The 15,592-nt window shown below is 40.1% G+C and overlaps 2 protein-coding genes across 3 annotated transcripts in view; one reads left to right on the top strand and one right to left on the bottom strand.

Annotated features, from left to right (window-relative positions):
- The window catches only part of LOC111671076 (electrogenic aspartate/glutamate antiporter SLC25A12, mitochondrial-like), a 10,469-nt gene extending 7,504 nt beyond the window's left edge, over positions 1–2,965 (bottom strand). The window contains exons 1-3 of one of the 2 annotated variants that reach the window (XM_023428071.1): positions 2,896–2,965; positions 2,075–2,128; positions 469–614 (exon numbers count right to left, since the gene is read on the bottom strand). In XM_023428071.1, coding sequence (XP_023283839.1) covers positions 469–614; positions 2,075–2,128; positions 2,896–2,907 — 212 coding nt within the window. In that variant the 5' untranslated portion in view covers positions 2,908–2,965. Of the gene's footprint in view, positions 1–468; positions 615–2,074; positions 2,129–2,511; positions 2,857–2,895 lie in introns of those variants that run through there. The other variant, XM_023428072.2, reaches the window with a different exon arrangement.
- Positions 2,966–5,488: 2,523 nt separating this feature from the next.
- On the top strand, positions 5,489–10,246 carry metap1d (methionyl aminopeptidase type 1D (mitochondrial)). Its single transcript, XM_023428068.2, has 10 exons — positions 5,489–5,548; positions 6,447–6,607; positions 7,468–7,617; positions 7,693–7,841; positions 8,168–8,210; positions 8,384–8,547; positions 8,672–8,769; positions 9,290–9,337; positions 9,420–9,498; positions 9,840–10,246. The coding sequence occupies exons 1-10, from the start codon at positions 5,509–5,511 to the stop codon at positions 9,922–9,924; spliced, it is 1,017 nt and encodes a 338-aa protein (XP_023283836.1). The 5' UTR covers positions 5,489–5,508; the 3' UTR covers positions 9,925–10,246.
- The last annotated feature ends 5,346 nt before the right edge of the window (positions 10,247–15,592 follow it).

The raw sequence follows: 15,592 nt of genomic DNA, 5'->3' as shown, positions 1-15,592 counted from the left end.
GGTGAGGGGGTGGGGGGTGGGGGGATATATTGTTAAAGACAAACACATTAAATAAACACAAGAAAACATTACATTATATAAAGATCATAATAAAGATTACCATATGTAAACATATACTGTAAACAGTTTTCATGTGAACTGAAAGGCCAGACAGCAAATAAGATTACCTACTGCTGACAGGTAAATAACCAATCTTTCATGCATGGTTTAAAGAGTATACAGTTTTTGTCACTAATATTTCTGAGCATGTTTGACTGCATGTATTAACAGTCTGGGAAGCCATAGTCACTGGGAGCTTTAATCTTATCTTTTTTGGCGGTAATGGCAAATACTAATCAGACATGGGTTAATAAACTGTAAATTAGAGATGATAAGCTGTGTTCAAGTGTGTGTGTGTGTGTGTGTGTGTGTGTGTGTGTGTGTGTGTGTGTATGTGTGCGCACACACTTCTTCTGTGTCAGTACATACCCATCCTTTGTGGTGTCAGCCACAGCAGCGATGAGCTGTACAGTTTTGGGGTTGTGGTGGATCTGTGTATTTAGTCCTAGATACCTCTGGACAAAGTCTCCTGGGGTCATGAACCTCTCTCCATCCTTGTCCACTACACTGGCATACTGGGGAGAAACACAAAATATCATTAGCATGGATACCTCACCCTTTATAGATACTAATGTTAACATAACCAAGAGTTAATCCATCCCAGAAGCATGGCTTCACATTAGTTAACCTTACAGAGCCTTAGCTAATGACCTGTTTGGTCAGTGTTTAGAAGCATGAGCGTGGAGCATGACCAGTACATGGCTTTGAGTGAGGTCAGCAGTACTACACTACACACATACTATAGGGTATTTATAACTTGTTAAAGTACAGTGTCACAAACTGTGAATATCATCCAAAGATTAAAGAGCATGTTTTACTTACTGCTCTAAACTGACTTCTTTCAGCACTACGCTAACTTTGTTACTAACACAAATTATTTTAAAAAATATGATTATGTTGAAGTTGGTGGTTCACAGAAACATCAGCTCTGTCATTGTCATCTTTTACTTAACTGTGCTGGTAATTCATGCTGCACCTGAACAACCAAGGTCATCTTTGTTGCAGTTGTGGTGTGACATGTCAGGATAAGACGCACAAGCAGGTGCACATGCACCAATGTCTTTGGCATTTTGTAAGCTATTTGACCTGTGTATATTAGTATGGCAACAACTGCTAGCCCACACGACTATCACACAGCAGAATCACACACTCATCACGCAGAAGACAGTGGAGAAAGGTGAAGGTTAACCACGTCCACTCTTATGACTGTTACTCATGACATCTCACATGCAACAGCATTCACTCTGACTCAAAATGTTGCCTATACATGAGATGAGCATGGTGTGACACAGTGCTCACTGATCCTTTCAGTACAAGAACATGCAGGTCTTTGCTTAAGCAGTACTGGAGACCATGAAACAAAACCTGACACATTTGCATGATCATAGACCTGAACCCTGTACTCTCAGATTGAAAGTCTGATCCTATCCCAACTGAGCTCTCCTGAGCCTGAAAAACGCCATCCTTCGCCTGTGCAACAGTACAACACTTCCCTTTAACTTGTCATTATGATCAAAGCAAACTGGGACTGAGAAAAGCAGATGTTAAACACTTCTCTTCATTACTGAACCAATAAAACCACAGCATTCACAACAGCTGCTGCTGACTCAACAAGTATGAACTTGCTTCAACTTCTGATAGAAAAACAAAACATAAACGTATAAACGATGAATGTGATCACTGACAGGCAATTCAGTTACAGGTATATGGTTTTATGTAACAACAGCAGTCTGGGCTGGACCTTTAACTGTTGCTAATGCTGTAATTTAAACCCCATGACAAACTTACAAGCTCATTCACTGGGTGAAGACAGCCCTGGGTGAGCTGTTTCCTACACATATACTGTAGCTGTTTCACAAATACTTTTGAGGGATACGTACATGATGGCACATATATTACTGTATCTTTGCAGAGTCTGACACTGACACATCAGAGACTGTCTTTGTCAGGAGGAGAAAACCGTGCAGACCCTTACCTTCTGGAAGATTGCTTTCAGCTCACTCGGGTCCCCGCGTTTGGTAGATTGCACCTGAAAAATACACAATTAAACAACATCATGGCATTGTTCGACAACACGAATATGGGTTTTTGAATTTACAAACAAAAAGCTGCAGAGTAAAGCAAGTTTTATGCGGTGTACTAAGCAGAACATGAAGCAAAACAACCAAGCTGCTCTGGGTTAGTGTCTCCTTGAAACAGCCACTGCTGTAAAGGAGAAACACAACCCAATGATACAGGAGTGGCAAACGAACAGAAACTACCATGTCCTGGCACACAATCAAGTTGAGCAAGTTAGGCTAGATAAATTACTAACCAGCCAACAAGGTTATACCTATTGGCAAGCTCAAACTAATTGTACAACTGGGTAGCCAGCTAGCAAGCACAAACTACTCATATGAAGAGGACACAAACCGTTGCAATGACATGTTAAGCTTTAAATCGGCAAAATGCGAGAGGACGAGAGCAAAGAGACAAAGTGTCGACTGCTGTGAAAAGATGAGAGCTCAGCTATCGTTAGGGTTTTTTCTATCACGGCAGGGTGATCAGTCCGATAGCAGTTTAGCATTATCCCGCTAACGTCGAGGTTGTAGATGTCTCATCAAGGCCAGCCACCGCCGGGCGGCAGCTAGCCCAGTGATGCTACAGCCTCAGAGTACACCGCATCCCAGACAGCCTGTCCGCACAGGGCCACAAAGTCTTACTTTGACCATTGCCACTCAAGAAAATGAACAGAAGACATGCAGATGTGTTAAAGTAAAGGTTTGAAAATCGTTAAGAGAGCGATGCCGAAGTCACCTTGACCGCCATGCTGGTTTGACGTCACGTACAGTGAGAAAGCGAGGCGCAGTGCACGCCCTCAGACGTGTACAGGTCTGATAGTGAAAACGGAACAGAGCCGTCTTAAAGCAAATACAGAGCGATTCATCCGTTTGTGCATAAATGTAATGATTACTTGTGTGTGCACTCACACACCGATGCTGATGCACGAGGATGTTTTTATCTTGCACTGATGTGAAATGATGAATGATGAATTCAAATTTTCGAATAGATTCAAAATGTTTTGTATGGAATATACTACCCCACTACTACTATTGCTGAGCCCACTACTGATGCTGCTGCTGCCAATACTGCTGTTACTACCATCACCACAGCTGCTACTAATCATTACTGCTGCTACTAGCTACTATAATTACTACTACTGCTACTGTTGAAGCACTACTACTGCTGCTGCTGCTACACTTAAATGCACAAACACAGAGGAAACACACAGGGCATATTTTCTTTTATAAGATGCTTTCTTGGCAGGGAGGCAGTTAAATCTGAATAATTTAGTAAAACTTTAAATAAAAAGGACATTTTTATGCAGGTCCTCACTACAGTTATCCAGCAGCCCATGTAACTATTAATGTGAATGTGCCTTTTTTATGGAGGTTAGTTTGAAATGTCACAATAGGAAAAGCACAGGTGTAAAAAACAGAATTAATGATACCTGCTATTTCAGGCTCCTTTAGTTTTTCATGAAAGCTCACTGTCATGGTATGGTGGGATACTAGAATCTAACAGAACCACCAGTAATGTTTTTAGGTACCTAGTTCTCCTACTATGACAAGTGGAAATTCCTTCTGTCATTATCTCTATCCGTCACTCCATTCTGATTTTGTTTCAACATCCAGCATAGGTAACAATTGTTTATTTATATGCTCAGAAATGTTTTAACTTTTTTTGTTTATTTAATACTACTGGATGAGTGCTTATCTCTCTGACCTTGGTGAGGTGTCCATGTGAGATATCAACAGTATTTGTTGTCACTGATAAGGCAGTGACCTTCTAGTCAGAGTACAACACTAGTCAGGGCTTGTGTTATGTAACTTTGTTTGACAATCACGGCACTGTCATATGCTGTAATGTGCTATTAGAGAGGTGTTTAATGGTATGTTTGGTTTCAGAGAAAATTGAAATTTAGAGAACTCCACCAGGATTAAAATACTGAAAGCTGGCTATATATTTGTTCATATTTACAGTGTGATGAATGACCATCTTGCTTTTTGTAATCATCATGGCAGCCTATGAAAAAAAAAAAATACTGTGTGATATTTTCTAACTGTAGAATTGAGAATTAAAGTGTAATGTGTTTGCAACTCCAGTCACATGAATTGAAATATTCAAAGGATGTGAATCAATTGTATGTATAGTTTACCAGTATAACTGTAAGTTCTCAGCCTAATACACAATGTCCCCATTAAACCACATTATCAAACCACTGTTTTTTTAATTATTCTTTTTTCATAGCATATAAAATGAGTTTGAGTCTAAATAAATACTATTCATTTCTTTTATTTCTTACTCCTGTAGCCGAATTTGTAAGCTATCGACATTTTTTTCCCTCATTGTCCCTTCCCGTGTTCCGTGCAACGTCGTGGTGACGTCACTGTGACGCCACTACGTCAGTATTCTGTCCATTCCTTTTACGTCACAGTCGAATCTGGCCAGTATCACTTAAGTTAACAGACACACGTTCAGCGTTCATTTGAACTGCGACTGTTGATCTGTCCAGTCACAGAACATACAGGTTTTTCCATTCAGATTCAGACAAGTTCTAACAAAACAAACAAACATGCTAGCTTTGGGTTTGTTTGGCGTTAGGGGAATCTTTTCACGCGAAGAGACTGAGTTTTACGAAGATGAAGAAACCGTTCCGGCGTTTACAGATGAGGAAGATTCAATTTTTATCACCAAAGTATCAGAGGCCAACCCAAAGACTACTGCTTATCCAGAACCTGTAGCAGTTGTAAACACTGCAGGAGGCCATTTTGTTAACACGCCCTACGACAAAATAGCAGAGGACAGACCAAAAAAACATTTGTCCAGCAACCGCTGCAAATCAGCCCCTGAAGACAAATCTTTGAATAGGCCTACTTATAATATCTGCTGGATGGAAGCTCCATTACTGACTGGATTGTACAATTAATATAGCCCACATGTCGTTTCTGTATAGGCTACCATCAATATAGATAGGATTAATACTTAACATTCTTAATAATTAACATTGTTGTTGCCAAAATAAACGCACCAGCCAGTTTCCTCCACATAACCAACATACTTTCAGTGTAATAAACCAAATGTATTTGTAATTTCCACAGTCTTATTACTCAAATACAGGAAAATCATCACAAAAAAGTACAGCTGAACAAGGACAAAAAAGAACATAAAACAACATAAAAGGAACATAAGAGTAAAAAAACGTATCAAAATAAATCGGTATCAAGACGACACGACTGAGGGAAAATAAAAAGACTGACTAAAAAAATGAAATAAAAACTACAGGTTTACATTTTTTTTCAATTTGTGTGGTCGCTATGTGTCATGCGTCACGTGACTCCCGCACCACGTGACCACTAATAACAATCCATGGCGGCGCACAGTGCTGCAGGACTTGCGACGAGACAAGGTAGGCACTGAGCTAATACTGTTTCTATACCCAAGCAGCCGGGTCGTATTAGCAGCTGCTCGGACCGTCCGAGTCCCTGTATAAAGTAAAAAGAAAGTGCACGTCACAAACATGCTGAAACATGGCAGCAGTTTGAAAGTAATGGGTGAGGTTTTTTGTCAACTGATATCAGCATGCTAGGTGCAGCTACCTACAACCGAGAGGTGTCTCTATACATGAGGGGGGCAAAATGCTAGCACCTCAATACTACAACCCTACTCTTAGCTTTATATTGTGTTGATGGTGGTTATATTTGCTAATTGTTCAGTTTATGCCAGATACACAATTTGTTTTACCAAAGAGGCCTGTTTGGTCTTCACTTTGCAAGACATTGAAAACACTGTGTTTAGTGTGTAAAATGTCTCAAACACTGACATGCAGAACTCATTGAATAGAAATGCTGGTGCAGTGTTTGCACTGTTTTTTGCCACGGTAAACACCAGTATTTGTTATCCATATTACATGTTGTGTGGCATGTAATTCCTCTGACATAACTATTAACCCTGTAACACAACAGCTCCGCACAGAGGCAAAATTCAGCCTTTACCATATCCCCATAGTAGTCATATAGTTACCACAAAAATACTGCTAGTGACTGACAGCTGGCCCTGTTGCCCAAACTGTGCTCTTCTTGGTGGCAGCTTGTGCTTGAATGTATGTCCAAGCTGTTTTAAAAATCAGTGATCTTTGATGTATCTCACAGAATACATGATATTTAAAAAAAGTACACATTGTTGTCAATCATTGTTTCACTGTTGACCAAGAAGAAAGAGCTGCCTCTGTACTGTTTATTCTTAGCAGAAATGCTTTGTAATAGAGAGCGCTCTCCGCTTCATTGTGCTGCTTTCCTTTTCTACAGGACTGGGTGGTTTCCTGCGGAGAGTGTGTTGTCTAAGAAGTTGTGGTCTCCCAACAGCCCTACTGTGTCAGCAACGTCGCTGCTTCTTCTGGAGGAAGTGGAAAAGTTCTCACAATGTAGTTCGTCCAGCTACAGTTAGGCCTGCCTATGCAGTACCCAAGGTACAGGACCTAATGTTCCCATAACCCCACAGTCCTAAGAAGCATTCTGGTTGGATAGGTCAGAATATAACAATTTTACTCAAGAGTGACCTCTAGCTGGAAGTTTTACCATCATTTTTCTTACTTTTGTAATTGTTGAAACTGTATGTCTTTAACTGTGGAGAATTTTAATAATAGAGTCCTGCAAAAAATGATACCTAGATTACTCAATGCAACAAAGGTGTAGCTGTTGGGTACATGCTGATGTCTGTGTGAGAGTTTTCAGGCTGTAAAAATGAGATGCAGAAGGTGTGGAGGGTGCAATAGACTCAGTACAGTTAAGATCTGATATATGCTTACATATGCATTCAGGCTGGATAAGCATTTTCAGTGAACTTCAGAATTATTAGTACTTTCCAGTAAACTGAAAATGAACACTGTGGTAAATTATGATGGCATTACAAACCGTCATTGGAAGAGATACGTATATTGATTTCTGTCACAGGTCCTCATCAAGTTAAATCTCCCCCATTTTACCCGTTTATAATAATGCTTTTGTTGAAGGAAAACTTTAAAACATTGTTCAGTGACTTCATTCTTCCAATCTTGACTGTTGCACTCAGTTGAGGGCTACACACTTAAAATTTCAGTCAGCATTAACCATAATATTGTATCAAATGGGCAAAAGATAAGGTAGAAAATAAACTGGCATGACCAGAGTCATTTGAATTGGTTGAAACTCCTTTCAGTGTTTGAATTTCATCCTGTTCTAATGTAGTTTGGTGTTTATTGTTGAATAATTCAATAGTTTTGTATGGAACTGTGAAAATAATACGACCCAACCCTCACATCCCGTCCTTCCTGTACCTCCCTGACTGTAGCACATTGTGCGACCTGACTATGTAGGCACTGGACTGGTCCCAGAGTGGCCGGACTACATAGAGATCAAAAACCAAGAGCAGATCGAAGGCCTAGCCCGAGCATGTCAGTTAGCCAGACATGTACTTCTACTAGCTTCACACAGTCTGAAGGTAAGCACCTAATCACTACAAATATTGTTTGTGTTTCTGTGTCATGGAATAACAGTTATGACCTGTGACTTCCAGGTTGGTATGACAACAGATGAAATAGACTTCATTGTGCACCAGGAGACAATCAAACACAACGCCTACCCATCCCCTCTCAGATATGGGGGTTTCCCCAAGTCGGTCTGTACATCTGTCAACAACGTGGTCTGTCATGGCATACCTGACAGGTAAAAATATTCACTCTCAACATTTGGATGCTTTTTTCTCTTTACATTTATTTCTTTCCAAAATTAGATTCCAGCACCAATGAGAAAGTAAACACAGCCACTGAGAAAATGATTTATTACATATGTTAAACGCATTTTACCCATATTTTAATGAATGTTGGTTTGTCAGATTTTTAGATGTTGGACTTTATATAGAAAGGCTGGTTGATGAATATGGTTGAGAAGTTGAGGTATTATGTTGATGTGCAGTATTGACTTATAACGCAACAGTTGCAAGGGGTTCACTGTATTCATCATTCATCTTTTTATATGGCTGTTTCCTGCAGTCGGCAACTTCAAGATGGAGATATCATCAACGTTGATGTAACTGTAAGTTGATGCCTTAGCAAACACACACACACACACACACACACACACACACACACACACACACACACACACACACACACACACACACACACACACACACACACAAATCCACCAACATACGATCAGTCAGAGATACACTGGTCCCGTCACTGACATGTCCCTATTCCTGATAGGTGTATTTGGATGGTTACCATGGTGATACCTCAGAAACCTTCCTGATTGGCCAGGTGGATGAGGCTGGGCGGCGATTGGTGGAGACCGCCAGGCATTGCCGAGATGAGGCCATTGCTGCCTGCAAGCCGGGTGCACAGCTCGGTGTTATAGGAAATACTATTAGGTACACACACACAAAATATACACAGAATGAAAAGACACATAAAATATACAGTATATGTACCATATAATCACATTACTTCATTTCTTTTTGACAACTATTGATGACTTTTTTGTACTGCTGGCAGTGAAATAGCCCGTGCCAGTGGCTTCCAAGTATGTCCTTATTTCATCGGACATGGAATAGGCTCCCACTTTCACTGCCATCCTGAGATCTGGCACCATGGTAAGTATTTTTCATTCTTGTCCTAAATCTCTAATGTTTTTCATTGAGTTTTGCTCAAGTGTTCCAAGTCTGATTCACCAAACCCTCCTCTCCTCATAAACCTGCCTGTTGCCATCTGCTCATGGTCTATTTTAACTAATCACACACAAATCATTATATTTTTCTTGTCCATATTGAAAAAAATCATTAAAATATTTACAGTGTATGTTGAAAAAAGAGAGTGAGCCCGTCAGCTAATGGCAATTAGAAAAAAGCTAATTGGCGTCAGGAGTACCCGGAGTCCAGATAGAGCTACTTTGAATTAAAAACATGCACCATAAGTGAATGAACCATATGTCGCTAAAGAGATCTCAGAAGACCTAGGATCAAGAAGTGTTGATTTACATACAAAGTCAGGACAAAGATATCAAGAACTGAAATGGGAAAATAAGGAGAAATATAGAAACAATAAAATTAATAGCTGAAATAAATTACTCATGTTGCCAAATGGTCTTTTTCATTCCATTATCTTCTTTTTCAGCTAATGACAATGACATGACCATGGATGAAGGGATGGCTTTCACAATAGGTGAGTTACACTTTATCATTTTTATGTGCATGTAAAGATGGCAATGTGTATGAGTGTGGAGCTGATGTTGTGTGTTTTGTAGAGCCCATACTGATGGAGGGGTCTCCAGAGTTCAGAATCCTGAAGGACAAGTGGACTGCGGTGTCTGCAGATGATAAAAGGTAGGTGGGGGACAAACAATAATTTCTTGGCTGTGTGTTTGCAGCTGTCATGTAGCAAATCACTTTTAAATACTTTCCCAGCTGGCATCATTAGGGCATGTAAAAGCTATGGAAGCCTATAAAACGTGAATTAGTGAGCTTTAGACATACTGGTTGGCCTATTTTTTAAACTCTGCAAAGAGCCAGGCAAGTTGATTCCAGTCTTTATGCTAAGCTAAGCTAATTGCTGTGTACCTCCAGTTCCCTACCGGCACAAGACCACCAGCATTTCCCCAAATGTTGAACTTTTCCCTTAAAATCTTAAATGTGCATTGTATGTTTTCTAATTGACATTCATGCAGGTCGGCTCAGTTTGAACACACGGTGGTCATCACGTCTGACGGGGTGGATATTCTCACCAAATTGCCAGAAGAGAGCAATCTGTGACCTGAAGGAAACTGCTGACCGCTACACCAGCTGTTAGAAATCTGTTTCTAACAGTTGATGTAAACTACCTTTTCTTACAAGACATTTTTACACTTCCCTGATCTTTTGTTAGCCCATTAGCACCTTACTAGTTTAACCTTTTTTAAAGACAGCACTTAAATGTGACCTGTGACAAGCAAGGGACAATTGTACTGTATTAGTTACATGGGAGTCACATCAGAAGTCATGACTGCGGACCTATCCACCTAAGACTAATCCCCAAGCAAACACAGTAAAATTTTTCAGATTATCAAATAAAATGACATTTTATGACTCAATTAAACTGTCCTTAAATTTTTTTGTTATTATTTTACCCTTTTATTTGAATTAAATTTTTGTCTAAACTATCAAATTTAAAAATATTCAGTCTCAATTATGTTTGAATTATTCCAACATGTGTAATAATTGCCTAACTTAAGAATGTAATCCTCTCTTCACCCCTCAAATTCCCAAAAACATTACATGGTGTTAGCTGCCGCCCTGAATACACACTCAGTGGGAGTAATGTTCATGTGGTCACAAGACATTTTGGATATTTGGAACTCTGCCTCTTGGTTAAGTGGCTGACTGTAAAGTCAAGTATAGCCAGTAGATGGCAGCACATGCTTAATGAAATCGAACATTGAGCATGTTGTAGTCAGCAAAGGCTTCACATCCTGCTATTCATTCACTCTGACGGGAAGCAGCCTACAATTTGTTTGTGGTGCATAACCATGAGGGAGCACACAACTCTACGTCTCAGCATGTTTAAGTCTGTCTGTTGTTGTCAAAGTCTGCACTCTTTCATTAATCTAAACCAGGTGTTGATGATTAATGGCCGGGGAGACTGGACAGCGTGACGTCTCACTATGAGAGATCGGTTCAATGTACACTTTAACAACAAACATGTTGAAGGTAAGACAGGTAGAGGCCAACAGTGCTGCTGAGTGCTGTAAATTCCAGGCATAACATACTTTTGTTTTTTTAACACTTTTCTCTCTACTGTCTATATCTTTTGTCTGCGGGTAGATTTAGTAAAGAAAACTTATAAGAGCACATGAGATCATTGAAAATCACACAGGGCTTTTAACCATTCTTCTCACATTTATTACTATGAGTTAAGTGCAAATTACGGATTTGTTTGGTTTCATAGAGGTTGGGTTGCAATCTGCAGTATGTGAGTGATTAAGCGCTGTGGATAAGTTTGATGTTATAATATTGATACTTTTCAATGTGACTGTATCTGAGGAGGGTATGCTGAAGTGAAGATGCTTCAGAGAAAAAAAACATAGGAGGAGAAATTGGATTTCAGCCTGCTGGAGGGTGTGTCTTCACTTCCTGCCAATGTACTCTGAGGGTGTGCATGTGTCGAAGCCTGTATGTGTGTCTGTGTGTGTCTGTGCTCTTGCCAGGGCCAGTTTGTGGGTGGGTCAGGATGGAGTAGACAAATAAAGGTGGATCAGCTAATCTGGAGTCTGATCATGACCAGCCAGGAAATGATTCACATTTTTTAATTTTATTTGACGCAAGACAAATAATGATGAAGATTAAATAAATGTGCATTTATTCAGCTTTTATTCAACTTGAGGGACAAAATCTGAATTTAAAATGGTAAAGAGAGACATTGAACTGAAGCGCCCTTTCTTTATTGTAGCTTAGGTTAGTTATTGAAGCAACACAGCCCTTGCAAATTGATGTTAGTGCCGGATGGTATGTGTATCTGTGTGTGTGTGGGTGAAGGAGTGTAAGCTTCCTGTGAATCAGGACAAATGTTGTGTAAACATATCTTAATGGCCTCCCACCAGAATATGATTCATTAACCTCATTTACATGCCATAAAATAATAAAAAAAATATTCAGAGGTTTGCCAGCAGGAAGGAGAGAAAGTGAAGGAAAAGAGCACAAGGCAGTTATTAGGGGGAGTAGTGGCGGGTTAGAGGCTAGGATTTAGGGAGGAGCAGGGAGTGGCAGGGTGAGGTGTTGGATTGTGGTCATGAATTCTCTCTCTTGCCTCTCATTCTTTTCCTGCATGTTGGGACTCATTCCTGCTCTCTCTCCTGCCGCTCTGCAGTTCTCCTGTGACTCCTCGCCTCTTTATGTTAAGGATCCTCTATGGAATTCAGTCAGCGCAGTATCTTAAAATCTATTCCAGTGAAATCTGATGAAAAGCCAGGCCATGAGCCATGGGAGAACATATTAGGTTTTGTGGTTCAAATAGTGCCATCATGTGGCCATTTATAAAGAACTCTAGGCTTCATTTTTTGCCCACCAAGGTTTTTCTGACAGTAATTCTTTTTTCCAACGATATTCATGTATTCTTCACCAGATTCACATTTGAATGAGCCCAAGTGTTTTATTCAAATTTAGTGCAGCCTACTCTGTGGGATAATTGGTTGCTAAATTCTTGTGCACATACATGCCATTTCAAGGATTACCATCAAAAATATCTTGTCTATGTCAAAAACTGTCTTGCCTTCTGAAACTGAAACATTTTAACTACTACAAGTACGCAACATGCAATACTCATTTTTCCTGAATAATTTCATGTAATAGTAGCCTAAATAATTTCAAAATATCAATTCTTAATACACAATAAAATGTGCCAGAAATTTGGTTAACATTCCTATGGAAGTCCAGTATTGATGTTAATTGATGTTTTAACCTATCACTAGGCCCTGCAATGTATCGGTATGCAGTATCAAGCTGTCACTACATATTGCAACACTATACATAGACAGATGGATGATAGATACTTTATTTATCTCTTAGGGGAAATTCATGATCTATCATCTATGGTCCATGCTCTAGTCCTGACCTAATGTACCATTAACTCTTCTTTCACCAAGCAATGACCAGATTGATACCAGCTTCCTAACAATGTGTTAAACTAACAAGATTGTAGCTGTCACTGGCAGCATGATGCTAAACCTATAACCATTCAGCCTAATGACAACTAGCATGCTAGGTAGTTAGATGCTAGGTTAACAGCTAATTAGCTGTTAAGCTATCATCTTGCCTGAGCGGCCAAATGAACACAATATTTGTCACTGTATGTTTAGAATATATTATCATAAGATACTATGTACAGTATACCAAAACCTACTTTCATATTTTCCTTTTTTTATTTTAGCTCTTATAACAACATGATTCGTTTAAATCAGGGGTCCCCAAACTTTTTCCTGTGAGGGCCACATAACTTTTCCCTTCTCTGATGGGGGGCCGGGTTCAGTTTGTAACAGAAAAAGTGTGAGGATCGCAGGGGTGCCTAAACGTAAAAATGTATTGTTTTCTAGAAAGCCACACATAACCAAATAACCCTTTCCGGGTTCTTCACAGAAAAAAAAGTCAGGAAATAAATAATAACACTATTAATGAAATAAATAATAATAGTTCAGGGGGCCGGGCCAAATGTGGGGGCGGGCTGTATCCGGCCCGCGGGCCTTAGTTTGGGGACCACTGGTTTAAATGGTTATAATGTAAGTCATGAGAAGTTCATCCTTGTAAAGAGCCAAATATTTCCCAGCTTTATTCAGGCTTTCTCCAAAATCAACCACCATCAGCCAATCTTGTCTATCATTGAGCATTTAAATGCACACGAGCTGCTCAACAATTTCTAAACATTTTCTACTTTTAAAGTCATTTAACATTGACTCAAGTATGGACTGTTTTGGACTGCTTTCAATTTGGTCTTCTAATTTTATCACCCAAACTACAGACATTACCCTCACACACATTTCTGTAGACATATTAAAGTTGAGGATACAGTCACATCATGTTCATTTCTGCATTATAAATTCCAGTCTGTGTGTGTGTGTGTGTGTGTGTGTGTGTGTGTGTGTGTGTGTGTGTGTGTGTGTGTGTGTGTGTGTGTTTTAACATATTTGCTGTCCACCATGTTAAGGTGGTCTAACTACTGGATAAATAGATTAATATGTTTCTCCCACAATCTTGCATTCCAGGTGAGCGTACCTACATCACTGCATGTGTGTGAGAGTGAACCTGTGATATATCGCACTTACCTGGGAACTTTACTGAGGAGCACCACAGGAATTCTTGGTTTCCTTGGTGACCCGTGGGACCGTGGCCTTAACAAAGTGTTGTCTCATTTTCGGACTTGTGGAGGCAGATCTGTCTCACACACTCATGCCCAGATGGCATGTACTGAATCTGACTGAGTAACCCTCTCTGTGAAAACACCTGAGGGCCAAACAAAAACAGCTGAGATTGGTACTTGGAACTGAACATTCACTGTAGCGGGACGTGTAGCTACAGGCTGTGGGGGTTTCTTCATCATGATACCATAGGAAAGTGGAAATAAGGAAAACAGCAGAGAGGTTGCTTTAAAAACGACTGCACTCTACATCATGTGAAAAGGGGTCACCAATTACAGTTAATTTCTGACGGGCATGAATGGCTGTACCAGATTTCCTGCCAACCTATCCAATGGTTGTTTGATATTCTGCACACAACCACAGGTCTGAACTTCACGTTGGCCCTGGAGGAAGAATCATGGGATCATCAAAGTTATTCAGATGAAATCCCAGGGAACCATGAATGTGTGTTATTAAAAGTGTTCCAATCCATCGAAGAGTTGCTGAAATATTTCACAGGATAACTGAAAACGTTTACCTGCTTGTGGTGCTATGGGAAAAGTCATAGTATCACAAAAGTCATCAGGATTTATCCTCTGGGCACCATGAGTGTCCGTACAAAATCTTATGGCAATATATTAAGTAGTTGTTGAGATATTTTGGTCTGAATCAGAGCAGTGGACTGACTGACTGACCAAGCCAGGCTGCCAGCATGACTAAAATAAATTTGATCTTGTGCTGTATGAGAATATGATTGGACCCAGTGAGAGAAAATATGACCGATAATATGATACCAAGAATCACCTGGAACAGGTGACACTGATTACTGGGATCAATCCTTAATGAATCTATGAGGCTAAGCACTTTGATATGAGGGATGTTTTGGAGTCAGATTAGGCCACATAGAGTAGATGTGTGTCACAAGTTACAGTTAATCAGCAAGAATGCATGTGTGTGTGTGTGCTGGAGGAGGACTGTTGTAAACTCGAGTCACCAGACTGGCGCAGGGAGGGTTCCCTCCTGATTGACACTTACAAGGTGGAAAACTTTCTCTGTTGACCTCCTAACTCCCTAAGTGCAAGGAATGCCTTTTTAAACAGTGGAACTATTTTGGAGGAGTGATCTTTCAGATCACAGATAAGAATCCAAAGCTATCCACACATCCCTTGATTCCTGTATCTCTTTGGCTTCTGTGTTTCTCTTTGTTACTTCAACACCCTTCCTGTGCTTAAACAACCAACGTGGACTGACAAAGTAAGAGAAGGGGTGCGTTTTGTATGTGTGTATGTGTGTGTGTGTGTGTGTGCGTGTGTGTGTGCGCGCGCGCGCGCGCGCATTTACAGAATAGTGCAGTGGACAAAAACAGAGGGAAGGAAGTTCTCTCTGTGGAGCCAAAAGAAATGGTGGAACAGTGGAGGAATTTCTAAAACAATCCTCACGAGTTCAAAGGTCCCCGTCAGAATCCTCAAAGTGGCATTAAAACAGAGCAACTCAGTGTGTGTGTGTGTGGATTCTGGATTTTTTTTTAAATTAGATTCACTCTATTACTTCAAAAATAA

This window comes from Seriola lalandi, unplaced genomic scaffold (assembly GCF_002814215.2).
Source record: "Seriola lalandi dorsalis isolate HSWRI2012SDOR001 ecotype SW California unplaced genomic scaffold, Sedor1 jcf7180002054866, whole genome shotgun sequence".
In the NCBI taxonomy this organism is placed as follows: domain Eukaryota; kingdom Metazoa; phylum Chordata; class Actinopteri; order Carangiformes; family Carangidae; genus Seriola; species Seriola lalandi.
This window is presented reverse-complemented; position numbering and strand designations above follow the sequence as displayed.